This window comes from Saccopteryx leptura, chromosome 7 (assembly GCF_036850995.1).
Source record: "Saccopteryx leptura isolate mSacLep1 chromosome 7, mSacLep1_pri_phased_curated, whole genome shotgun sequence".
NCBI lineage: Eukaryota > Metazoa > Chordata > Mammalia > Chiroptera > Emballonuridae > Saccopteryx > Saccopteryx leptura.
Genome location: NC_089509.1, coordinates 18,242,038 through 18,269,226, shown reverse-complemented (window position 1 = coordinate 18,269,226; position 27,189 = coordinate 18,242,038). Strand labels below are relative to the sequence as shown.

Here is a 27,189-nt window from a genome sequence, read left to right as displayed (position 1 = left end):
CTTCCAGCTTCGGTAGGAGGGCCGGGCCTTTGGGAGGAGCTGCTTAAACACTGGCCCCAAGTAGCACTTGGGAGGGAATGCTGGCTTCGACCTGGCTCCCCGCTCCCACCTGGGGGTCGCATGCCTCTCTTAAGAGGGCAAGTAGGTGAGAAGGAGAGTGAGGGAAGGATCAGCCATGAACTCTCCCACCAGCCTTTCCCCAGGACTCCCCGCTCCCCTGCCGCCCTGGCCTGGGCTGAGCCTCCAGGAACCCGTCTTACCTTTGTCACTGCGGGGAGCGGGGCACTCGAGGGGCAGGGCTCCTCCCCGGGGTCCGAGGAGCTGGTCCTCGGTGTTGTGAGCAGGGTGGGCATTGCACAGGCCAGTCCTTTGTCAGTCCTGTCTGACCTGCTGGTGCTTGTGGCCCAGTGGAGAGAAAGGAGGGTCTTCAGAAACGGGGTACTTGGCACTGCAGATGTTCCCCAGCGACTTACAAACCCCTGAGGGAGGGAGAGGTCCGGGGCGGTGTTCATAGCCCTGATCCGGTTCTGCTGTCCTGACGACAGCACGTGTCCTCCAGGCTACACGGCGGCCCACGCGACAGAAATCGGGTCTCTTGCAACTGGCCCCATCGTCATTCATAGCGGTATCTTGTAAGTCACTGAGCAAGAGAACGAAGGGCTCCGAACCTAAAACACAAGTGTCTGTGGTTCTGGCAGTGACACAAGCCCAAGGGTCCATTTACCCCAGAAGAGAGTGGGACCAGGGGCACAGAAAACTGTGCTCTGAAGTGGACAAAGGGGACGCATAACTTATTTGGAGAAATGCTGTGAGTGTGTGTGTGTGTGACAGAGAGAGAGAGAGAGAGAGAGAGAAGTGAGAGAGAGGGAGAGAAGTGAGAGAGAGAGAGAGACAGAGACAGAGAGAGAGAGAAGTGAGAGAGAGAGAGAGAGACAGAGACAGAGAGAGAGAGAGAGAGAGAGAGAGAAGTGATAGAGGGAGAACAGAGTATCTGGGGTCAGAGTAGGTGAAGGACTGAGTGTAACTCGGGCACAGTGGGCCGGGCAGACCTTGTTCTGAGCAGAACCGGGAGATGACTCTTCTCCCTCCCAGACACACCCCTGGGGTCCTGCCAATCTGGCCCGGGGAAGCTGGAGTGACCGGGAGCAGGTTCCTCCCTGGCTTTGGCCTGTGCCCGGCCCAGGGCCCAGCAGGGGCTCCAGTTAAGGTAGGACCTGCCCCCAGAGCAGATGCAGGGAGAGAGGAGGGGTCTTGTGCAGGGGGTCCTCCACCTCTGCCAGTCTCCTCACCTGCTCTTGCCTTTTGAAGCAGTGCTGAGTGTTGGAGCCTCCTGCAGGCTGCATTCACTTGATAGGTGTAGAGGGGAGGCCATCAAGTAGAGGCATCCGGGCTCCCCTGAGCCTCAAAAGCTGTGCTTCCTGGAAGAGAGGCCCAGGGGAGGCTGTGTCTTCAGGCCATGACTCCCCCCCCACAAGAAAAAGTCATGAAGACCCAGATGTCTACAGGACAAAATAATAGTGTGATTCTGGCTCCTGAGCACACCAGCCTGTGGTCAGGAGAGTCAGCCCAGGGTGTCCCCCTTGGAAATGTGTGTGCTTTGTGAGGTCTTAGGGTCCCACCCTCCACTCTGTCACCACTTCCAAGACATACCTTCTTAGTGGCACACAGTACCACTTTTTGCCCGTCCAATCTGAGGTTGTCAGGCTCGGCCGGGCCAACAGAGATATTGGAACCAGGGTTCCCTGACTGCTGGGCAGTGGGGACGTTGCCTGGTTTCTTCCGGATTGGGAAGCTGACTGGAAAGCCGGAGTAGCTCAGGGTGCCCCATGTCCTGCAGGGAAGGGAAGGAAGGAGGGTGTGGGGGTGCAGAGGCCTCTCAGAGGGGCCCCTCCAGATAGACATCACCTCCAGCTGCAAGTGAGGCTCATAACCTCCTGAAGCCTAGGGCTGCCCCCAGGGAGGCTAAAAGACAGGGTCTTTATCAGCTACACCTGCGGAGCTCAGCAACTACCCTCCAGTGCCCAGGACCACCTGAACAAGGGGCTTTTCCCTATGGAAGGCCCTCCCCCAGCCTCCAGGCCCCAACGCAGGGCTTCACCTCTTCTCCTGCTGCTCCGCCCCACCCTCACCCCCACCCAGGCAGCCCTATGCTTCCCGAGGGACCCCTAGTCACTGTCTCCTGGGGAGGCTGGTTGGACAGTGGGGTGTATTCCAGGCACAGGGTACAGCCACTCCTTCTGAGAAGGGGTCGGTGCTCGGCCACATGAAGGGCAGTGGCCTGCAGGGAGAAATGCTCAAGTCCACCAAGCTCAGGCACCCCTTCTAATGGCAGCTTGGAGAGCCTGGGGGCCCCAAATGAAGGCACAGGGGAGCTTGCTACATTTCCTTTAGCCTGTGGACCTCTCCCCGTAGGGGCATCAACCCAGTGACATGGGCCCGACCACCAAGTGGCTGAGAATGCAGGGGGGAGAGGGGGTTCCTGGATCTCTGGAGGGCCCCCCAGGATTACCTGAGCCTGAGGTCCTGCATGGCCTGCTCCCGGCGGTCAGCGGGGGCCTGAATGATATATTGAGAGGACCAGGTCCCCAGTTTCAGGGTCTCCCTGCCTGGGGGACACTTTTCAGGATGGCCCAGGGGAGAGATGGCAGGAAGTTTTAAAGGGGCAGCAGAAGAGGAGGAGGGGATGGAGAGCTGTGCTCTGCCCAGGGGCCTGGAGGGCAGACGAGGGCCAGGAGGGGGGCGCGGGCCAGGAGGGGGGCGCGGGCCAGGAGGGGGGCGAGGGGGGTGCAGGCCAGGAGGGGGGCAAGGGCCAGGAGGGGGGCGAGGGGGGTGCAGGCCAGGAGGGGGGCAAGGGCCAGGAGGGGGGCGAGGGCCAGGAGGGGGGCGCGGGACAAAGGTAGACTGGGGGACAGAGTGGGAGGTCAGGTCGACAGGGAAGATGGAAGGAGGGAAAAGGGCCCTGGTAGGGCCGAGGGTGCTGGTGACCACAGAGGATCCGCTGGGGCCGCTGACTTTACGGGTCAGTAAGAGTGGTTTGAGCCTGCTGGTGAAAGCGCAGATCTTGGAATGTCCTGGCGGTGGAGCAGGAGCGGGGCCAGGCTGAGGCCCAGGGTCTGCAGTGGGGGCCGGCTCAAGGGAGGGCTGTAGGGAGGGAGGCAAGAGGGCAGATTCCAGGGTAAGGGAAGTGGGAGGTCTGGGGAGAGCAGGAAAACGGGACGCTTGCTTTCGCTTCATCACACTAGATGCAGAGTGAGACTCCTGCCCACAGTGGGGTCTGGACTATGCGTGTCTGCCTCTGTTACCTCAGGCTTCATCTTTGTGACCTCATAAGCAGAGAGCTCTAGCCCTGCCTCCATTATGACAGTGGGCACTGTAGACATAAACAGACCCAGGGCTGGATGGGGACAGTCAGAGGCAGTACTAGGACCAGAAATGGGGCAGTCCTCTTACTGTCTGAGTCAGCCCAGGTCTGTCCCCACCTGGGGGCCGTGGACAGCATCCCGGCTGGCCTGCCTGGATGTCTTGCAGGCTGGTGCTCAGCAGTGGTCCTTCCTTCCTGGGCACAGACACCCTCTCCCAGTCGCACTTCCATGGGTGGGTCAAAGGGCTCAGCCAGTCCCTGAGCTGGGGAGCCTGGGACATGTCAGTCTCAGGAATCCTGTAGAATGAACAGGAATACCTGTGTTCATCACTGACATGTCTGCCCTAGGGTCACCAGGGCTACAGAAGCAGTGATGAGTATTGATCAAGAAGCAATAGCCTGGAGAGCTGAGTCCTTGTCCTGTGAGCGAGGACACACTGAGCCAGGCACAGACCCCACGGCTGCCCCCTGGCCCAGGAGAAGAACCTGAGTGCAGTCAGGGAGAAAAACCCTGTGTGCTGTGGCTTGTCACTCAAGCACTTACATGTCCTCGAGGAGAATTCCCAGGACAGGGTTGGAAATGACCTCACACTGGACACCAGACTCAGGGACCTGACAGGGAAGGAGCCGACCCACCCCCTCCCCATGGGACTGAAGGACGCTCCCTAGAGCTTCCATAGGCTTCACACCCGGGGCTCAGCAACCTGGGGTGTGGGGTCTCAGTGGACTCACCTTGCAAATCCATCCACCCTTATGTGCTGTCCTCTACATGCTGCATTGTCCCCAAGTGAATGCGCAAGAGTTCCTGGTCCCAACCAGCCACCAACAGCTCATTCTGTGACACCTGGTCCCTCATGTCCGTGCCTTCCATCTGAGTGCCACCTTCTATTATACATTTCCTCTAGAGCTCCATTCCAGTTCTTCTCAGGGCGCTGGGCCACCACCCATTTTTGCACCAGCTCTTAACTGTGTTCAACTCCCCTCCTCTCCTCACATGCGCTGGTATAATGGCTCTCGTGCAAACACTCCAACAGGTTGGCGAGTCACTGAGAGGGGCCGTGCGCCTGTCTCACACCCCCACAGTGAGGTATCCATGGGGAGAGCAAGACAGAGCCCAGGGAAGGTCTGAGGGTCAGTAACGGAGGCGAGTAGCCCTCCAGCTCCCCATCAAGGCGAAGACCAGGGCCTGTGCTGAGTCTCCCAGAGACCTCAGTGACTCAGCCTGGTGAGGAAGCTCCGGGCTGACTCCTCCACACCTGCGAGTGGTTGGGAACCATGAGGGACACATCCAGTCAGTCCTGGGGGATCTACACCAGGGGCTATGCAAGGATCCCCGAGCCTGTGAGCGAGGAGGAAGCGGGTGAGCCTCCAGCAGAGGGCTGTGATGGGTTAGCACAGCCCGAGGAGCCCATGGCCCAGGCCATATCGGGATAGGGCTTCTCCAGGTGTCACTGGGAGTGGATAAAAAAAACCCCTGAGGCCAGGGCCTGACCCCACCCACCTGCCCAACTGCCACCCTTGTGTGATCCCGGGGAAAGAGGACAAGAATCCTGAGTTAACCAGGAAGAAATGTCCTCTGTCCTCTAAGCAGAAATTAGCCCTGGAAAACATGAAGCAGCTATGGCCCCATCACACCTGAGTTTAGGAACTGAGATGTGTCCCGGCCTCGGCAGAGTGGGCAAAGCCCCAGCTGGGAGCTGAACTTTTTTTTTTTTTTTTTGTATTTTTCTGAAGCTGGAAACAGGGAGAGACAGTCAGACAGACTCCCGCATGTGCCCCACTGGGATCCACCCGGCATGCCCACCAGGGGGCGACGCTCTGCCCACCAGGGGGCGTCGCTCTGCCATGACCAGAGCCACTCTAGCGCCTGGGGCAGAGGCCAAGGAGCCATCCCCAGCGCCTGGGCTATCTTTGCTCCAATGGAGCCTTGGCTGCGGGAGGGGAAGAGAGAGACAGAGAGGAAGGGGGGGTGGTGGGGGGTGGAGAAGCAAATGGGCGCTTCTCCTGTGTGCCCTGGCCGGGAACCGAACCCGGGTCCCCCGCACACCAGGCCGACGCTCTACCGCTGAGCCAACTGGCCAGGGCCTGAACTTCTACTGCATTAACCATCGCAGGTGATGGGAGGGGAAGGCCTGGATGACTGGCACACACGAGAGAGCGATCTCAGGGAAAATGTGATTGTTGTGGATTCGGGAGCCCGAGGATGACTCAGCACCCATGTTGTGCAGCACGTCTGCTTCAGTCGGAGCTTCAGACAATCTTTCAGGAGTGGAGAGAATCTAACTGAATGCCCTGTCACACATTAGAGTGGGCTATTCATCACGACTCCTCAGACACAGGCCACTCGCAAAGACAACAGAGAAGGCAGACAGCTCGTACCTGTTACACAGTCCTTACTGACGTCTTCACGTGGCTCTCAGGATCTAATACTCTGGAATGTCCTGGTTTCATGGCGCCATTCGCCATAAATCCTGAATACTCAACACAACAGTGCAGCCTCTCTTGCCTTTGAGAGGTCTTCATCCATCCATCCATCCATCCATCCATCCATCCATCCATCCATCCATCCAGCACAGATGAGTGCCAGGCGTGGTCCTTTATCCTGACTTCCCAGAAGAAAGAAGCTGGCAGCCAGAGTGAGCAGGTATAGGGTTACTGTTGGCTTGAAAACAACCAGACGATGGCTTCGTGCTCTTGCCCTTCCGGGGACCCTACCCTCCCGCCCCGCCCCTGCTCCTCAGGTCCTGACAAACAACAGTGCGCAGCACGGAGCCCTTCTGCCTGGGGCAGAAGTTTCAGTGCGCTCCCGGGGCTGGGGTACCAACACTCCCTCCGGGCATTCTGTTCTTTCCCAGCACCGGTTCTATCCCCGCTCAGTGCATTTGTTACTCTGCGTGCACAGGTGTGCGACAGCAGTTCTTACTCCTCCTTCTTCTTACTTGACAAGATCTTAATGGCTTTTGGGACAGTTGACCAACTCCCACCTTCTTCAACTACTTGGTTTTCTTGGCTTCGAGAAAGTCATGCTCTATTCCCCCCTCTACCTCTGTGGCTCCTCCGGCAACCCTCCTCCTCTTCCCACGTCCACCCCTCCTCTACCGTACGCTCTCCACACGCCGGTCAGGGACCGTTTTGTGTGTCTGGTCATGACAGTGCCCTGTCCCGACTTCTTTATTGGCTTGACCTTTCAATATAGAGAACGAACTCCTAATGCTTTGTGTCATCTGGTCCCTGCCCATCTGTCCACCTTTCCTGCCTTCATTTCTTTTCTGTCTCTCAGTCTTGTCTGATCACTGTGGCCTTTCCTCTGTGCCTCGTCAATCCAATGGCTCCCATCTAGGGGCTTCATTTGGTAGCTTCCGTATGTAATGACTTTTAGACACTCAATGGGTCTCCCTTACTTCACGCAAGTCTCTGTTCCAATGTCACCACCTTTCATGCCTTTCCTTATCACTTGTGTAAAAAGCACTTTTTCCTTAGACTCGGTGTCCTTTACTCCAATCTCCATGATGGTCTCTTATCCTGTTCACTGTAGTACCCTCATTTTCCAGAATAGAACCTAGCAGAGTTGGTACTCAATGAGTATTTATTATACTAATGAATTAGAAAATAAATATAAATGCTTACTGGAATTAAAAAGTTACAGCTTGTAGAAAAATGTGACTTATCATGGCAACATAGAAACATATAAGGATGGGATGGCCCCAGAATGAGGACATTTCACGTTGGTTCTGGAAGCACTTGTCAGGCTCTTTGCAGCATATTACAAAGTACAAAATAGGAAAAAAGAAACACTGTTGATATACACCTTCCTACACTCTAGTCCAGGGGTCCCCAAACTTTTTACACAGGGGGCCAGTTCACTGTCCCTCAGACCGTTGGAGGGCCAGACTATAAAAAATACTATGAACAAATCCCTATGCACACTGCACATATCTTATTTTAAAGTAAAAAAACAAAACGGGAACAAATACAATATTTAAAATAAAAAACAAGTAAATTTAAATCAAGAAACTGACCAGTATTTCAATGGGAACTATGGGCCTACTTTTGGCTAATGAGATGGTCAATGTGCTCCTTTCATTGACCACCAATGAGAGGTGCCCCTTCCGAAAGTGCAGCGGGGGCCGGATAAATGGCCTCAGGGGGCCGCATGTGGCCCGTGGGCCGTAGTTTGGGGACCCCTGCTCTAGTCCATTTGTCCCGCTATATTATCATCTAAAACTGATCCTGTCACACCCACCTTGCTTAATACCCTTGACTCATCACTGCCCTTAAGATAAAGCCCAAACTTCTGACTGTGGCTCACACAGAACTTCTTGATCTCAACTCAGTTTACCTTGTCATCTTCGCTTCTTGTCTCTTTCTCCTCTGGATTCCACTCTGCAGTTGAACTGAAATGTTGGCTATTCTTCAAAGATATATTCTCTTTTGATTCTGAGTTTTGGCCCATTCCGTCTTGCCTTACTTGTAACACTCTTCCTGTGTCCTCCTGTATGTTACTTTTTCTGCATAACAACCTTCCCCTACTGTTTCTTCCTTCAGCAGGTTGTTGGCATGTCTCAGCATATCATCAGGGAGAGAAGGGAAGCTCCCAGGTGCCAGTTCTTCCCAAGCCTCTGCCTGACTCACACTTCCTAATACTCCACTCATCAAAGAAAGAGAAGGCTAGGTCCAGATGCAAGGGGTGGAAAAAGAACTCCATGGGAGCAGTGGTACAATCACAGTAAACTAGGGGAAAACATATAGGGGTGCGGGAATTACTGTAGTTCTTCTTCGCAAGCAATTTACCACACTTTCCCACCTCCTTGGCAGCTTAATAATCTTCTAGTCTCAATCTAGAAATCACCTCCAGAAAGACTTTGCGGATCCCTAAAGCCTGAGTGGAAAACCTCTCCTGTAAAACCTTATATTCACTATTATTGCATGTATTCCTCTCTACGCCAATGAGTGAATACATTCATATGACACAGGCTGGACCTCACCTTCATACACGTGGTAGATGGTCTCTTCATTTTATGGCAGTGCAGTATCAGTCCTCCTCACCTGAGGGAAGAGAGGTCACTGAGGGAGGGAGGGAGTTCTGGTTTATTTTCACTGCCTAGTACAGTACCTGATGTGAAGTGGTTCTTAAAAATATCTGTGAAATAAACACATTGACTATGATAAAAGTAAAATGGGGTAATTTCCATTAAAAAAGGCACAAGGAGTACTCCTGAGACCTATTCAAGACTAAGCAGGGTGCGAATATATTTAGGAAGGTCTGAGGTCGCATAAGATTAACTGAACGAAGAATAAAACAAATGAGGAATAAAACACCAGAGGGAGAAAAAAAGAGAAAGTCAGCCAGATAAAGCAGCACTTTCCTTTATTAGGTTCACAATGGCCTTTATAGAGCCCATCCTCTCTTTGTAAAATGTTTCTTTGTGATTAACTTCCTCATTAGAAAGCAGCGTCTGCGGGTTTGCCAGCAATGGAGTCCCAGCATCTCGGAGAAGAGCCCTGTGCCGGTGGGCAGTGATGAGCCAGGCCTCCCCACCCCGCCCTCCCCCCTCCCTCCCTCCCTCCCTCCCTCCCTCCCTCCCACACACACTTTTTTTTTTACCAAAATAATATAACAGGCTTATACAGATCTATTAATTCTTCAAAATTTCATAGCAAGGTCTATGCTTTGGTATAACCATTTTTTATTTTGGATTAAAGTGAGAATTTTAGGCTTAAAAATAGATTTAAGATTATTGAACAAAGACCACATAGCAACACAGACTTAATAAAACTTGATCATCAGATAACTAGACATATGTTGCTGTTATCCTTATGCTAAGTGCTACTAACATCCCCATCAATTATTTTCATTTTAACTAAAATACAAAAGCACACTAGTTCACTGAAATAATCTTCGTTCACTACCTTAGCACATACAGCAAATCACACGAATTGCATGAAACTCTGAACGCAGCAAGGCTGCCTGCCAGCAGCCACACAAGGAATGCACACTGTACAGCAATTTGCAGGTTGGTTCTTTTCAGTTGTCACCCAAAACAAGTAAGAGAAACAAACTTACAAGATGAGTGTCAAATTAATTTGTAGTGACATTTAATATAGTCTTATCAGAAGGAATATGCTTAGGTCACAACTGCATGGAAAACCATATAAGCTATGTGAAACTCTAAGCTTTCTCCTAGAATATTCAAAATGTTCATCAAATTTAATTAGTACAATAAAGATGGCCACCAGGTGATTGAATAAACAGAATGCCATTTAATATTTTAAAAACACAGATTCTGGGAATAGAATCTATGTCCAAAATATCCAGAATCTGAGATAATACTCTATTTTGCATACTTGATACTAATAAAATAAGTGTTTACATAGTCTCTAAATGCAAGGCAATAGCTTAAGGGGTATCACAGAAAAGAAATGGACACAATCTCGCAGAGCACGCACAGAGAGCTCCTGCTGTTTTGGTCCCCAAGCCCACCTCAAATAAGGGCCATCTCTTTCAGGAAGAAATCTTTCAACAGCTCAAGCCCATTACTTCTGACCTCACAAGCTACAACACAGTTCGTTCTTGGCAACGGAAAGTCTTTCAGATGCTGGTATGATGCTTGATCATTCAACTAGACAGGCCCCCCTCACGGAGTCTCCAGCTCCTGCCTGGCAAAACCTCCTTCCCACAGAAGGATCAACACTGTCTCTGAAGCCACACGGGCAGCTCGAGCAGAATCAGAAGAAGGAGGTATCTGATGAAAAGGCACCCGCCAGTCTGAAATCCTCTTTGGTGAGAACACTGTACATGCGCTGAGGCAGAGCTCGGGAGTAGGGGGCGGGCCGCGGCACAGTGGTGCGGAGAATGAGCTCCCGACCCGCAGGGGGCGGGAAGTCTGACACCGAGTTCGGCCTTCTCTCTTCTGGGGAACCCATTCTCTTCAGTTCCTCCTCTGGCGGAGCCATGGCTGCAGCCTTGAATAGAACCAAGTTGAGGCTAAACTTAGATTATGAAGGGCTGATGGGTATACATGAAAAAATACACAAAAATGTTCTACATTATTCAGTAATGCTGTTAACTATGTTATGATTACTCAAAAATACAAACGCAGAAAATATAAGAAGGTTGAAACATGGCATGAGCAGCCAGAGACCACAAACAAATGGAGATGCTTGCGGGCAATGTGCCCGGAAACGGGCCCCGTTCAGACAGCTGATGACGAGGGAGAAGGTGCTGCTCCATTTGTCTTCTAGGTCTAGCAATGACCGAGACCACGTCTGAGGCCTCCGGCCAGTGAGGAGCTGGTTCTCTCCAGAATCTAGAAGGATGGTTTTTATCCATTTTCCAATTCTTTTTAAGGTTCACTGGCTGAACTAAAACTGGAAACATTGGTTTTGTTGGGCAGCTATTGTGAGTTAGTAGTGAGGTCCATGTTAATGTAGCAATGGCCACAAAGATAAGTTCTCAATGGCAAAGGCATCTATTTTTTCATTAAAATTGCATAAAATACATATTCAATTACAGTTTTCATTGTAACTCTGATCACTATATTTCTTTCAGAATATCAGTGCTTGGAAAAAAATAATTGTTTTCGCAATGGAAATATGAAATGATGTTATGTAAACATCAGCAAGAAAGGTATATCAAATCCAAACCATTAATAAGGTGGTTAGTCTTAATTACTTTATAAAGTTAGAGGGAGGGGAAGGAACAAGGAACCGTGAAGGACAAGGGCTATATTGTTACCTCGTCAGAAGATTCAGTCAGCTTGAGAAAGGGTGAGAAAAGAAAGAGGGATGAAACAAGCAAGATGGTTTTAAAAAGAGCTAGACAAGAACTTTCAAGATTATTTCAGACAGCATGCACTAATTTAGAACATGATTCTATCAAAAGTTATCAGGACAAATGTACACCACATACAACACGTCTAGTTCTCAAACTGTGCTGACCCACTCCGCATGCATCTGATGACTCAACAGTAGTGTCATTTAATGGGAAAATGGTTTAACAAAAATCTAGCTTTTATTGAAAAATTAAAATGCTAAAAAAAATTGCTCATGGCTTGAAAAATAGATAATCCAAATGGATTTTTTAAAATTCATTTTTAGAGAGGAGAGAGAGAGAGAAAGAGAGAGAGAGAAGGGGGGAGGAGCTGGAAGCATCAACTCCCATTTGTGCCTTGACCAGGCAAGCCCAGGGTTTTGAACCGGCGACCTCAGCATTTCCAGGTCGACGCTTTATCCACTGCGCCACCACAGGTCAGGCCCCAAATGGATTTAAGAATAGGTGTCTTAAGAGTTATTCAAGTTAGCAAGACTGAAGCAAAATCCAATCAGTGATTTATTTGCTGAATTCCATTTATAAAGTTTAAAATGATTTTTAAAAATTCTAAATATGTAAAATTACTATATGCTTATATTAGTAAAAATGTTATAGTATCAGTTGGTTATGAAAACAAAAGTTACATGAAGAAACTTGAATGGTTTACATCAGCCAAATGACTGAGTTTAAAATGTACCAACCAAGTGCTTGTTATGTGGACTACAGCATGCCGATTCCCTAAAAACATTCACAAGGTGTGAGAGTTTGAAATCTTTTAAAATATATAATGTGGGATAAATGTACAATTTTAGATTGGGTATACAATGAGGCCACTGAAAAGATGATACACTCTTATTAATGTAAAAGATAATACTGAGTGAAAACCAATTGAGTGAATAACAAAATAAATTATATAATACAATCCCATTTTTGTAAAATATACATATATTTATATATGCTACATGTTAAATGCTGACAGTGATCATCAGTGGGTAGTGAGACTAATATAATTCATTTTTAATATGATAAAATATTTTCTTTATAATTTTCTGTAGTCTAATTTTTACAATAAGTCTTTACTTGCAGTCTAGGGAGAAAAGGCTATTTCCATTCTGAGAAAAATAATTCTGCTTATTAACTATTCAAAACAAGTAATACTCTCAGCATTAAATATAGAAATATTTTAGATTTTCAATGCTCTTAACACACAAATGTTAAAAACTGAGGAAAGAGACAAGCTTCTGCAATATGAGGAAAGTGCATACCGGTGACAACAAAGAAATGTGCTGGGAGCTTTTGGTGGGTAAGCCAGTGCAGACACTGTGGGATGGGATGTCAAAGCAACCCTGGTTCTTTGTTTCATGTCAGAGACAAAAACAATATAAATCAAAGTAACTATCTATTGCTTTCTAGAACTCTAATTTATAAGAAACATAGTTTTTAACTTGAAAAATTTAAATTTAAAGATCTACCCATAAATAACCTCAGGCTTTAGTTCCTTTTAAACATTCAGGTCAGTGTACTTGGCTATGACTTTGAGTCGTAAATAGATGGTCTCCAGATCAACTCAAAGGGGATCATGAAGCATCTACTCCATGTGTAAGCCCGTTAAATTTCTTTTCTCATTTGATTCTGAGAATTACACCTTCACAACTGGGTCACTCCAATGTCAGCAGTCAGGTACGGGCACCCTGTATTCAGTGCAGCTCAGTGTCTGTAAGCATCTTTCCTCTTACTGAGCCCCGACCAGGGAGTGTCTGTGAGACACCAGCACTTCCTCCCAGGGAACAGAGCAGTGCAGAGTATCGGTAGGAAGTATAACTACTATCACCTTCATAAAAATCCAGAGTTTGGTAGCTTTAGAATGTTAGAGGTATTATAGAGGTATTATATGCCTGTTAAACCTTTACTTTCGTAAGGAGAAGTAATGATGAATTATTTTTTTTGGGGGGGTCAGACAGACTCCCACATGCGCCCAACCGGGATCTGCCCAGCATGCCCACCAGGGGGCGATGCTCTGCCCATCTGGGGCGTTGCTCTGTTGCAAATTGAATAATTTTTTTAGCGCCTGAGGCAGAGGCCATGGAGCCGTCCTCAGCACCGGGCCAACTTTGCTCCAATGGAGCCTTGGCTGCGGGAGGGGAAGAGAGAGATAAAGAGAGAAAGGAGAGGGGGAAGGGTGGAGAAGCAGATGGTCGCTTCTCTCTTGTGCCCTGGCTGGGAATCGAACCTGGGACTTTCACACGCCGGGCTGATGCTCTACTGCTGAGCCAACGGGCCAGGGTGATTAAGATAATTTTTCAAATTAGGGTTTCTTTCCGCATTGAAGCCTAAGTGTCCACAGTCTTAAAAATCTGAAATATTGCTCTCCCTTCTTAGGAAACATCTAAAGTTAGATATCTTCACCATTATAATTTACTAACTTCATAAGTAAGTTGCAAAACCATTGCTAGACATGGAGTTTAAATGGTAAAACTGAGATCTACTCTAATTTGAAAATAAACATTTTTGCCACAGCACAATGGCCATTGTTAACTGAGTCCCTATCAGATTCTATAAAACTGGATTTCAGGTCCTTCTAACTTCTGAAACTTAAGATTCTAACGTATACTTACCATTTACTTAAACAAGTACGAAAGCAAGAGGATTTGAAAAACTCAGAAGTCACTGTTGAGAGTCACTGTTTCTTCAGTGTTTGAACCCAATGCCCAGACTTACACTCAGCTAGCAGCTGTCTAAGCAGCCATGTGTAGGAACCAAAACAGTGCCCTACTGAGCAGGGGCTGGAGAAATCGTGGTACACTCCACAGAGAATCTTACCCTCTGAGCATTCACAAACAGCTTCTGAATGATTCTGCCAGCATGTCCTCTTCCTGCACCAACAACTAGCACCTCAGGCTGCTCCAAAAGGCAGCTCACAAACCTAGGGGAGAAAGTAGCACATTAATTACATCAGTCCTCCCAGATAAATTTTGTGAACGCACCCTCAAATTGATACTGGCTAAACTACCATGACTGGAGTTGGAATTCTATAACAAAATAAATTGATATTTGGAATTAAAATCAACTCAATTGACAATCTTACTGCGACCTTTCAACTGCTTTCATAAAATTGGTGAAAAGCCCATCTTTGTCAAAGTGTAAGAAGAAATACTCAGTCAAAGCTCAAAAAAATATTTATGGACAACAAAAACCAAGTTTCATCGATACAGCAAAGCAATGACCCAGATTTCCTGTTTTTATTCTTTTGAGGTGTGTGTGTACACGTATGTGACCATGTGCACAAAATATATGTTTTACTGGACAAAGTATCAATTGCAAACTGTGCCATTTTGTGCTGGAAATACCATACTTCCAACTCCCTCCCAGATCACTGGAGTGGAGCTGACAGAATCAAAGGCGGAGTCCCCAGCGGGCACCTGCTCACTGACGCAGACTGCTCTTTTAAGAAACAATTCGCACGATCAGAGCTTGCTTTTCTCATTTAAAAAAAGGCTTTTTAAAAGAGCAAGGAAAGCTGGGAGAAAATTTCACACAACAAAAGACATAAAGTTCAAACAAAAACTTGCTAAAAGCTATAGCAATCAATGCCTTGTCATATAATATTGATTACTTAACATCAATAATGCCATTCCTTGTGGAAAGGTTGATGAACATGCTAACGGTACAACGAATTCCAGCTACTGAAGCTGCTCATTTGAAAACCCTTTATAACACATGAAAACACCACTGTCCTTTTTTTTTTTTTTTAAAAAAAAATTTTTTTTTTAGATTTTATTTATTCATTGTAGAGAGAAGGTACACAGGGAGAGAGAGAGAGAGAGGCAGAGAGAGAGAAGGGGGGAGAAGCAGAAAGCATCAACTCCCACATGTGCCTTGACCAGGCAAGCCAGGGGTTTCGAACCAGCGACCTCAGCATTCCAGGTCGATGCTTTACCCACTGCGCCACCACAGGTCAGGCGCCACTGTCCTTTCAAGTTCCATGGGCAAAACTAGACGGGGGTCACACGGAAAGACTGCTCTGGTAATGGTGCTGCCTCCGGAGGGAAAAACTGTCCCGGTCATTTGCCTCATCCTGGTCAATTTCAAAACATATTCGCAAGGTGCACAGCAACTACGCCTTTGCTGTCATAAATCTTTTTAAAAATTAAATGAATATTGAACAGAAAAAAATGTGGCAGAACACTTCAGACTGGTTAAAGAACAGCAAGAGTTAAAAGCAAGCTCTGAGCACTTCAGGTAACACAGCATAAATAACTTCTCAGGCAGCTGAGGCACCACATCTCCTGAGCAACAGGGACACTGCCAGAAAGAGATCTGATAGACGTGCTTCTAAACACGGGGGAATGGAGACACCTAGCAACACCCAGAAATACAGCACAGGTCAAGTACTACGATAATTAAGTATTTCTTTGTCTCTAGCTAATGCTTGTGACAAATAATATAGGAGCAAGCACAAAAGAATCTAAATATTTCATTAAAATTTTCTAAAGAGAGTGGTGGCTTTTCCTACTGCAGACAAAATGAGCCAGATAGCAATTACCTTTCAAGATCTTCCTTTTCCTCCTCTTGTTCACATTTGTCAATTCCAAACTTGGCTTTCAGTGAGCGAGCTCTAGCAATTAGGGCTTCCACATTAGTAATCTGATGGATGATTTCCTAACAGTAGAGAATGGGAAGTCACACATTGGAAAACAGCAGAAAAAGCAAAGCCCTTTAAAAATGTATCTTGAAAGTAATTATTACCAACTGAGAAGAACACTTGGCAAGATCCTGACACTACCTCAAACTTACTTCTAATTTCTTGTCTTCTGGATTGGGAAAGTGCAAAACTTTACTGGAATGGGATATTATCTGCTTTATAATCTTCTTAACTGAAGAAATGTTTTCCAGACTTTCTATTTTTAAAAAGATCAAAACCATCATTAAACAAGTTAGACAAAATACACTTTCATTTTGTTAATGAACTAATTACTAATGAAACAGACATTTACCTTCTTCCTTTACCTTGAGCACGGCTGCATGGATGACACAAGGTAAGAGGTGCCGAGCAAGGTCTGCAGGCTTCTGTACTGCCAGGTAGTGCAGCACCTGAGGCACAGGTACATACATGATCAATGCCCTTGTCAACGAATAAAACAGCCCTTTATGACAGCAAAGAATCCTCTGGACCAGCGGTTTAATGTTTTTTCATCTCATGGGATACAAACTAATTACTAAAATTCTCAGGCACACCAAAAATACATTAAATTTTTCTACTGATTTGACAAAAAAAAAAAGGTATAATTTTGATTCATTCACATCAGACAACTATTGCTGTGCAGGGTGCCGTCCCTTTTTATCTGACAATCTAAGGGTAAAGAGGTCAGTGTCCCTGACTAAAGAGGCAGGTATTGCAGGTTTTAAAAATTCTTGCAGCACACCAGTTGAAAACTGCTGCTCCAAAGTGATTCCCACTGATACTTCTAGTGCCCACCTGGCACCATAGTTATTAAATTATTGACTATATTCCCTTTGTTGTACTTTACATCCGGGTGACCATTTTGTGACTACTCACTTATACTTCTCTTTTATTTTTAAATTTTTATTTATTAATTTTAAAGAAAGAGGAAGGTAGAGACAGGAACATCAATCTCTTCCTGTATGTGCCCTGAGCAGAATTCGAAGCGGCAACCTCTGCACTTCAAGATGATGCTCTAACCAATCAGGGCCCTACTTACACTTCTCAATCTCTTCACCTTCTTCCCCCAGCTCCCCAATACCCCCTCCTATCTGACAACCATAAGTCTGCTGTCTGTTTCTGGTTTGTTCCATTTATTTTGTTCTTTAGATTCCATATATAACTGAAATCAAAGTATTTGTCTTTCTCTGTGGCTTACTTCACTTAGCATAATACCTTCTAGGTCTACCCACATTGTCCCAAATGGTAGATTTCATTCTTTTTATTTAGACTGCTATTCCACTCTACAACATGTACCACATCTTCTTTATTCATTCATCTATTAATGGGCAGTTGGGTTGCTTCCATTCTTTTTGTTTGTTTCCTTGATGTAGGTATTTCAGCCCATGGACTTTTCTTGGATCTCTTTTAAAATATATCCTTAGCCCTGGTCGGTTGGCTCAGTGGTAGAGCGTTGGCCTGGCGTGCAGAAGTCCTGGGTTCGATTCCCGGCCAGGGCACACAGGAGAAGCGCCCATCTGCTTCTCCACCCCTCCCCCTCCTTCCTCTCTGTCTCTCTCTTCCCCTCCTGCAGCCGAGGCTCCATTGGAGCAAAGATGGCCCAGGCGCTGGGGATGGCTCCTTGGCCTCTGCCCCAGGCGCTAGAGTGGCTCTGGTCGCAACAGAGCGACACCCGAAGGGGCAGAGCGTCGCCCCCTGGTGGGCGTGCCGGGTGGATCCCGGTCGGGCGCATGCGGGAGTCTGTCTGACTGTCTCTCCCCGTTTCCAGCTTCAGAAAAATACAAAAATAAAAAATAAAAATAAATAAATAAAATATATCCTTATACGTTCTGATATGTAGTGCTCATTATCATTATTTTTCAGAAATTCTATAATTTCTCTTTGTATTTCCCCTTTCACTCAAGCATTATTTAACACAAAGTTTTTAAATTTCTAGGTGGAAGGCCTGGATTTTGGCATTTTGATTCATTTTTAATTTCTAGTTTACTGCAAAGGCCAGAGTATTGATTGTATTTCCATTATGAAACCTACTGATTTTTCTTTGTGTCCTAATATAGTATCAGCTTTTGTGAATGTCCTATGTGCCTTACAAAAAGGAATAAGCTCTATTACCAAGATGTAGTGTTTGACACATATCTAAAAAGATCAACCATATTATCTTGTTTAGATCTTTCCTTAGCTTTGTCTACCTGACAGAGTATTATGTTAAAGTCCTCTGTTATTAGTGTAATTCAAATTGTTTTTTCTTTACATAGATGGTTACTCTGTTATCTAGTGTATAAACATTAACAACTGTTAAAGCCTCGTTGTAAAATACCACTTTTAGCTATAAAAAATTCTATTTCTTATGTATTACTGGTCTGTAGCTTTTAATTTTATTTTTTTTTTTAATTTTTTTTTATTTTAGAGGAGAGAGAGCGAGAAGGGGGGGAGGAGCAGGAAGCATCAACTCTCATATGTGCCTTGACCGGGCAAGCCCAAGGTTTTGAACCGCTGACCTCAGTGGTCTGTAACTTTTAAAAAATGCAATCTTTACTAGGTTTAGGTACTAATGTTTTAGTTACTTCATAAAAAAGATTTGGGAAAATTTCCTCCAGACATTCTGCATTGAAAACATGTAGTACTGGGATTATCTCATCCTAAAAATCTAAACCTCAACCTTAAAACCCAGTATCCTAATGGGGGAAACCCTATTGTACTCCCACTTACCTTCTTAAATGCTTTTGTTTTAATTCTGCTTTGTTTGGTATCAGGATCATACTTCCTGCTTTCTTATTGCTTTTATTTACCTGATAATCTTTATCCATCATTTACTTGCAGCTTTTTTCAAATCACTGAGTCTCATATAGCAGAGTTACGTTTTACACGACAATCTTATAATTATTCTGTGTATGATGTGATCTTTATTATGTGTATTTCTCTATTTGGTGTGTGTGTTCTTTGCTTTTTAAGAAATTTTCTGTTGGTACTAAAGAAAGTTTATATTTTCATTCTAGTAGATATCCTTCCATTAATACCTTTTGTGCTGCCCTTAATTCCCTTTATCTTTAACTGTTTTATGATCTCATCCGACAATTTTTTTTTTTTTTAGTGAGCGAGAGACAGACAGAAAGAGGGTTAAAAGAGGGACAGAAGACAGGCAGGGAGGGAGATGAGAAGCATCATCTTGCAGTTGCGGCACCTTAGTTGTTCAGATTGCTTTCTATGTGCCTTGACTGGGGGGCTCCAGCTGAGCCAGTGACCCTTGCTCAAGCCAGAGACCATGAGTTTACGTCTATGATCCCACACTCAAGCTGGCGACCCTGCGCTCAAGCCAGTGACCTTGGGGTTTTGAACCTGGGTCCTCAGCCTCCAGGCCGATGCTCTATCCACTGCACTACCACCTGGCCAGTCTCATCTGACAATTATAAATGGTATCTGTGATTAACATCCATTTCCTATGTAATAGTTAATTATTTCATTCTACTTTCTTCCTCCTCTCTCCTTTTTCATTCCAACCTTTCTGGTTACATTTTCTATTTTGTCCTAACATATAATTTTTATATATTCTTCTACAGTGGCCCCAGCAAATTTTAGTCTTAGCTCTATAATTAAATGTATAAAATGCTTATCACTGGCCCTTTGCCAAAGTCTCCCCAGTTATCTCTGTTGGTTAAGTTCACCTTCCTATACTATGTTGTCAAATAGGACAGCCACCAGCCACACAGTCATTTAAAAATCCAGTTTCTATAATATACTAGCTACATGTCAAGTACTCACTGAAGCCACATGTGGCCAGTGGCTAGCATTTTGGATAGAATAGCTATAGATCATTAACACTTCAGAAAGTCCCTGTGGATGGGGCAGCTCTAATTGATTTCTTAGAAAGGGCATAGGAGTACTGAATTACGTGTGCAAAAACTAAGAAAAAAACTGGTTTTTAGAGCCTGTATTACTTGGACATCTTGGTGGGATATCAAATCTTTGGTTTACACTTTTTGCTTACATTTCCTGAAAATGCTGCTCCACATTACTTTGTTTTTGAGAAATCTGACACTTAATTCTTTTTCCCTTGTTAGTTATTTTCATCTTTTTGCTTGAAGATTCAGAGGATTTTTTAAAAAATATTTAATGTTTAAGTAATTCTATATTGGTGTGTGTGTGTGTGTGTGTGTGTGTGTATTTTTTTTTTTTTTGACAGAGAGAGAGTCCGAGAGAGGGACAGATAGGGACAGACAGGAAGGGAGATGAGAAGCATCAATTCTTTGTTGCGGCACCTTAGTTGTTCACTGACTGCTTTCTCATATGTGCCTTGACTGTGGGGCTACAGCAGACCGAGTAACCCCTTGCTTGAGCCAGTGACCTTGGGTCCAAGCTGGTGAGCTCTGCTCAAACCAGATGAGCCTGCGCTCAAGCTGGCGACCTTGGGGTCTTGAACCTGGGTCCTCTGCATCCCAGCCTGATGCTCTAGCCACTGCGCCACTGCCTGGTGTGGCCCTTGATGTCTTGTATTAAATTTAAATATGAATCTATTCTTCCTTGGGCTCCTTATAATTTAGTCTATATTTTTTATATGGTTATCATTTTCTTCTATTTCTATCCTGAGTTAAGCCAGCTGTGATTTCTTTTCTTTGCAGGGTTTTTGGGTCCATTTCTGCTCTTGGTTTTAGTGTTTTTTGTTTTTTTTTTTTACATAGGCAGAGATAGACAGGGACAGACAGACAGGAACGGAGAGAGAGATGAGAAGCATCAATCATTAGTTTTGCGTTGCGCGTTGCGACTTCTTAGTTGTTCACTGATTGCTTTCTCATATGTGCCTTGACCGCGGGCCCTCAGCAGACCGAGTAACCCCTTGCTGGAGCCAGCGTCCTTGGGTCCAAGCTGGTGAGCTTTTTGCTCAAGTGAGATGAGCCTGCGCTCAAGCTGGCGACCTTGGGGTCTCGAACCTGGGTCCTTCCGCATCCCAGTCCGACGCTCTATCCACTGCGCCACCACCTGGTCAGGCGGTTTTAGTGTTTTTGATTAACCATATTTTTTCATATATCCCATGCTTGTTTAAAGATCTCTGATTCAGTATGGAGTGTTATGTCCTGTTAACAGTTTTCTGCTTCATGGTCAATTTTTTGGGAAATGTTTTCATTCGCTAAATGATCCAACTGAATTTTGTTTTTTAGTTTTGTAGGATGTGGCCTGCTCTTTACTATTCTTAGTCATGTCACAATTTGAAAGCGCCCTTTTCTGCACAATTTCTTTAATGGATGGCAGAGGATGAGGGAGGTTGATAAGTCTTGTCCCTCTTTCATTTCTGCAAGATCCTTAATTTTCCCCTTTTTTCCCAACATCGCTTTACCTCTAAGGAGTATCATTCTTTCTCTATTTATCTGGTTCTTCCCAAGGCAGTGTGTATGAGTGTTCACTTTTAGTCCTGCTTACTTACATTAAAGCCCCTTCTTTGTGGCCAGTGCTGTGAACTACCAAGCTCTACCTGTACTGAGTATCTGACACGTACTGTTAAGACTCTCTCTCTGGGGAGACTCTGCTCCATCCAAGTCTTCTGTATCCCTCAGCTCTTCTTAAAACTCCCTGTCCTCACTTTCTATACCTGGCTGGCAGCACTGGGAACTCCATTGGCATTTGGCTTGTTTCTCCACTTACATTTAAAGGTCACCATATCTCTATCTCCTAGTAATGCTCAAGGCATGGATTTATTTACTTATTAATGGCATGGAATTTTTTCGACATGACCATTTTTAAGGCTTTTAATATATGCTATGAGATAGTCCCGTGGTAAGCATTCCATGTAAACTATGCATGTCTTATTTTTGGGCCTATCTGCAACTAGTTCTAAAATCTTAAACATAGCCTGACCTGTGGTGGCGCAGTGGATAAAGCGTCAACCAGGAATGCTGCGGTTGCCAGTCTGAAACCCTGGGCTTGCCTGATCAAGGCACATATGGGAGTTGATGCTTCCTGCTCCTCTCTCCCCCTTCTTCTCTCTCTCTAAATAAATAAATAAATAAATAAAATCTTTTAAAATAAATAAATAAAATCTTAAATATAAATAGTAGAGCCTGACCTGTGGTGGTGCAGTGGATAAAGCGTCGACCTGGAAATGCTGAGGTCGCCGGTTCGAAACCCTGGGCTTGCCTGGTCAAGGCACATATGGGAGTTGATGCTTCCAGCTCCTCCCCCCTTCTCTCTCTCTCTCTCTGTCTCTCCCTCTCCTCTCTAAAATAAAAAAAAAAAAAATTATAAAAATAAATAAATAGTAGACACATAATAGGTTCATTAAATTTCAATGCTTTGTTTCTCAAGTGTGTCCAAAGCTCTCATGTCTTTGATAGTGTTTTAAAAATATTAGAACCACCTCAGTAGACTGTGACTGAAGATGAAGTTTGTATTTCTTACCTCATCACAGTGCAAGTCACAAAGTAGGATGTCAAAGGTTTACTGAATGAAGATGCCAATGTTAAATCCTAAGGTTTTCTAAAGCCCTCATTACACTGACTGAGATTTATATCACAGTTACCTTTTCTGCTTCCCGAGTATCATCAAACAGTCTCCTTTGCCTTCTAGCGGGAACCGGCTTCGCTGTTTCCCAGGCTTCTACCCACATGTTGCTTGGAATCTTCATTCGAGCACTCAGTTCTCCTTTCAGAACCATGTTACCCTTTTCATCAATCACTTCCTCTTCGATATAATCCCGGGGTGAGTACCACCTCACAAAATCTTCCAAAAAACAACCTGGATTAGCTGCCTAAAATAAGGCAAAAAATCCAGCAGAATTAAATGAAAATCAAGTTACCAATAAACCTGTTTGCAAAATCCTATTTTCCCTAATATTCAAAGGATATGTGTACACACATTAAACATATAATGTTTGGTTATATTTTCTATCACAACATAATATTCTTTATATGAGTACTATATTTAATTGTCTGAAATAGTATGTGATATAAACATTAACAAAGAAGTGTTAAGCATAAGGTCATTTTCTTTCTTTTTAAATTAACCTCAGACCAAAATGAAAACAGACACAGCTAGTTTTAAATGTGAAGAGCAAAACTGCCATTCCTCCTCCTTGAGCTCACTGGCTACCAGCTTAGCAGCCCCATCAATTTAGAAACTCCCCGCTGAGGGGATAAAGAGTGAGAGAGGGTCCTTAACTAATGACAACATAAACGTCAAAGGGCTGTGACATCATGGCAGCCAAGTACTTCTGTGAACTACAAGGATCAAGACTACTGCATGATTCAGGATTCATGCACAAAAATCTGCAAATTAGCCAGGCTACATCACACCCACCTGAGAACATCTTAGGAAATTAGAGATAGGCCTTGAGAGAAGCGAACTTAAAAAAAAAAATACTGAATTCCTATACCACAGACTGTGTTAAAGAAAGACAGTTCACAGCAGAAGTCTTCCTTGTGGTTGCCCTTACTATAGCAGGCTAAACAAATAGCTACTAGGAGAAGAACCAGGCTCATTTCAGCCATGGCTTATCTTTGTTCTACTGTTACAGGCATGTACACCAGGCATGCTTCAAGAAGCGGCCCTGTCCTTCTGAAATGGTAAAGTGTAGGTACCTCGTGTACATATCAGAATTCATCCAAAGCTCCAGGGACTCTCCCAAAGGGCCCTAAAGCAAGTCATCCCTGTGTCAAAAAGGGAGAGGCAACAGTATCTATTTTAGAGTGACTACATGTTTCCTTAAATATATGATTTCCTACGTAGGGACAGATGTGTAAAAAGCCTGTTTCAAATACAGACTATTTTCTGATAAGAGATTTGTAGGGATCAAAGTTAGTCCAAAAGAGTCTAATAAACCACAGTTTTGCTGATTACATAGAACCTTACCATCCAGGACAATATGTTTCTATGGGGAAAAGCTTTTTTGGAATTTCATTCTGTACTTCCCTCTGCAAGGACACTGCAGAAGGACAGGGACAGATGAATATGAAGGCAGCTACTAGAGGTTGGGTGAAAAACAGCAGCTGCACAGGCTCATACTATGTGCATACATCTCCTAAGCCAATTCCCTTGTCTAACCTTTTTGATTTAACACATGCTCTGAGAACTGACTTTTCTTTATTCACTGCACTGTTTGTCTGAAAACAACACATCTTTTTTTTTTACTGTATTTTTCATTCCATAAGACACACCTGACTATAAGACACACCTAGGTTTTAAGGAGAAAAATAAGAAAAAAAATATTCTGAACCAAATGGTGTGTTAAAATATTTAATAAAATATTATATTTTTCACTCCATAAGACACACTTCTCCCCCCCCAAAAGTGGAAAGGAAAATGCCCGTGTTTTATGGAGCAAAGAATACGGTAATTTGACAGAACAGAACTCAACAGATTTTCTGAATCTTTTTAGTCCTTAAGGAAAACATACAGTTCTTAAGAGGTTTACTGAAGATTTTTCTTTTTCTTTTTAGTAAATATGGGGGAAACAAGCAGGAAATAAAGAGGCTCCATTTTGTTATAACCAATCTGCTAGCAGGGGTGATGAAAGTAGCATAGGTTTTCATGGGGTGTTTATGCTGGAAAAAAATCAAACTTGGGCTGGCCTACATAGCACAAACGCAGGACTGAGCAGGGGCTATGAAGTGGGGAGATGGAGGCCATCCCAGGTGGCAGCAGGTTAAGGAGGGAAGTCTGGGCCTGGGAGAGAGTTTAGAGCATCAGCAGAAGTCAAGGGAAGCCTGTGGTCCAACGGGCTACCCACTTGGTTTTTTTGTTTTGTTTTTTAATACACATAGACTTACCTCTTCTTTCAAAAATAATTTTAAAAAGACTTTTCTTCATCCCTGGGTTTTTAAGCTAACAGGCCAAATGTCACAACTCTCTGTGACTCTGAATACCTACTCACCCTAAATGGTGACTCATCTGAGAAACCTTCCATGACACTCAGTAGAGTCAGGTCACTTTTTAGACTCTGCCTTCATAAGAGAACTCATCACATAATTATTTACATATCACCTTCCCACAACCCTCACTAGACTGTTACTGAGGCTGAATATTGTGTTTCTTATCTCATCACAGTGCAAGTCACAGACTAGGATAGCAAAGGTTTGTTGAATGAAGAAACCAATGTTAAATCCTAAGGGTTTCCTAAAAGCCTTGCATTATATTGGCTTAACACACACAAAAGAGGAAGACATCCCAATGCACATATAAAATTTATTCAATTCTCAACCTGTAACTATTATTCAAAGATTGTTCTTTTTTAAACTTAAGAAGTATCTCTGAATATAACCTTTAGGAGATAGAAGTGGGGTGTTATTAACTATTAATGAAATAAAAGCATTTAATAAAACAGATATTCAGGTCTTCATACCATTTTATTGAGTGACTTTCACAGATTCATCCCAGAATAACTCACACTAGAATCCCGAGCTCTGCTGGTGTGACCCACCTTGAAAGACTCCATGTCTGAAAGCAGACAGGCGCTCTGCATGCGTGCTCTGAGGTGAGCCCCTTCTGCTGAGGTCCCTAATTTAGCTAGAACCTCCGACTGCTCTTCCAGCAGATCTTCTGTCATAGGTGCTGGTTCCTGTGGAGCACAGAAGGACAAGGGTCATGAAGAGTCTTTTTGTAGACAAAGCAGAACTATAAAAATAAAACAAACACAAGTATTTTAGCTCTAGAAGTCCTAAGATATGTATTTAAAAGAATTCAGAGAAATTCACAAGTTTTTTTGAACCTACAGAAAAATGTAACAAATTAATAATAAATATGACTTTCAGTGTCTCCCCCCACAGATAAGAAAGATTATCACGTTCCCTTTGGTTAGGATTGATGGCTACAAGATGGAGAAATTAGGGTGCACTAAACATTTTCCTGCCTATTAATGATACAAAAATAAAGTCCTAATAATATTTTATGTATGTTATCACTAGGTTATTATAAGAAAATTGATATTTAAAAATTAATTGAACCCCAACTAAAAGCCCCAACTACATTTTATGTTGGAGGAGTTGCTTTGAGCTTAGGTACAAAAGACATTCTAATTATTAATTCCCATATGAAGTTGTGGGTTTTTTGTTTTGGGAATCAAAAGGCTTCAGAAAAGTTCTACTTTATATCTGAAATATGAAGAACACAACAATCCAAGAGACTAACCAAAGTTACCTGCTTTTGCTGTTAAAGCCAGAAAAACTCGGCCTTTTCTATTCTTAGAGAATAGGGTAATGTAGAAGTGTTGAGAGCATTTGTCAAAGGTTTTGTCTAGATTTCAGGACTTCTTAGCCTCAATACCACTGCTACCTGAGACTGGGTAATTCTTTGTCAGGGGCCTGTCCTATGCACTGTAGGGTGCTAGGCAGCATCTCTCACCTCTACCTACTAGATGCTGGTAGTACCACTTCACTTCGTGACAATCAAAAATGTTTCCAGACACTGCAAATATCCCTGCTGGGCAAAATCACTCCCCAGTTGAGAACCACTGTCTTATATAATCTTCAAAATTATTTGTCAGAAGTAAAGTAGGGCCATGGCTGGATAGCTCGGTTGGTTAGAGCATTATACTGAAGTGCAGAGGTTGCTGATTCGACCCTGGTCAGGGTACAAGTAGCAACAAATCAGTAAAATAGACATAAAAAAGAAAAGAAATAAAGTAGAAGCATAGGTAAAACTATGGCATTCAAAACACAGAGCAACAAATAAAATAACTTTTTCTTGTATCATCCTAATTTTTAAAACAAACTTAAATGGGGCACTTTCAAACACTGTGGAAGAAGATATAACTGTATAAGCCTTCCCAGACAATAATCTGGCAATCAAGACACGGCAAACATTTCTAATCACGTGCTCTGATGCAGTAATTTCACTTCTAGCAATACCATGCAGCATTATTTATAATACTGCAAATACTTGGTAAGTAAATATACTTTTTAAAATGACTAGGGAAAAAACACATACAATATACAATATACAAAGCAAGATTTATATTTAAACTATGAAGGACTCATAAATCAGTAAGAACAGGAGAGCAATTTAAAGAAAAATGGTAGGCAAGTCACCAGAAAGAATGGCCAATAAACATGAAAAAATGCCTAGATTCATCAAAAATCAGGGAAATACAATCTAAAACTTTGAGATACTATTTTTGCTTATATTTGCAAAAAAGTATATGATTGAGTGTGTCAATTATTTATAAAAATTAAATAAGTTATGAATATAAGTACCACAAGTACAAGAATCTTCCTGTTTAGTTTGCTACTAAATTCCTGAGGTCTAAAACAGGGCAGTGGTTGCCATACATTAGGCACTCAATACATAATGGTGTCTGCAAGAAAATGAGAAAAGAAAGGTAGAGAGGAAATGATATTCCCTTACTCCTATATTCAC

The 27,189-nt window shown here is 44.2% G+C and overlaps 1 protein-coding gene across 3 annotated transcripts in view; it reads right to left on the bottom strand.

The window, feature by feature from the left end:
- Window positions 1-9,034: 9,034 nt before the first annotated feature.
- RAB3GAP1 (RAB3 GTPase activating protein catalytic subunit 1) overlaps window positions 9,035-27,189 on the bottom strand; it is a 69,285-nt gene continuing 51,130 nt past the window's right edge. For 2 of the 3 annotated variants that reach the window (XM_066346302.1, XM_066346304.1), the window contains 8 exons: window positions 25,256-25,393; window positions 22,361-22,588; window positions 16,166-16,262; window positions 15,966-16,069; window positions 15,715-15,830; window positions 13,992-14,094; window positions 11,097-11,117; window positions 9,035-10,324 (listed from right to left, as the gene is read on the bottom strand). In XM_066346302.1, coding sequence (XP_066202399.1) covers window positions 10,088-10,324; window positions 11,097-11,117; window positions 13,992-14,094; window positions 15,715-15,830; window positions 15,966-16,069; window positions 16,166-16,262; window positions 22,361-22,588; window positions 25,256-25,393 — 1,044 coding nt within the window. In that variant the 3' untranslated portion in view covers window positions 9,035-10,087. The remainder of the gene's footprint in view (window positions 10,325-11,096; window positions 11,118-13,991; window positions 14,095-15,714; window positions 15,831-15,965; window positions 16,070-16,165; window positions 16,263-22,360; window positions 22,589-25,255; window positions 25,394-27,189) is intronic. The other variant, XM_066346303.1, reaches the window with a different exon arrangement.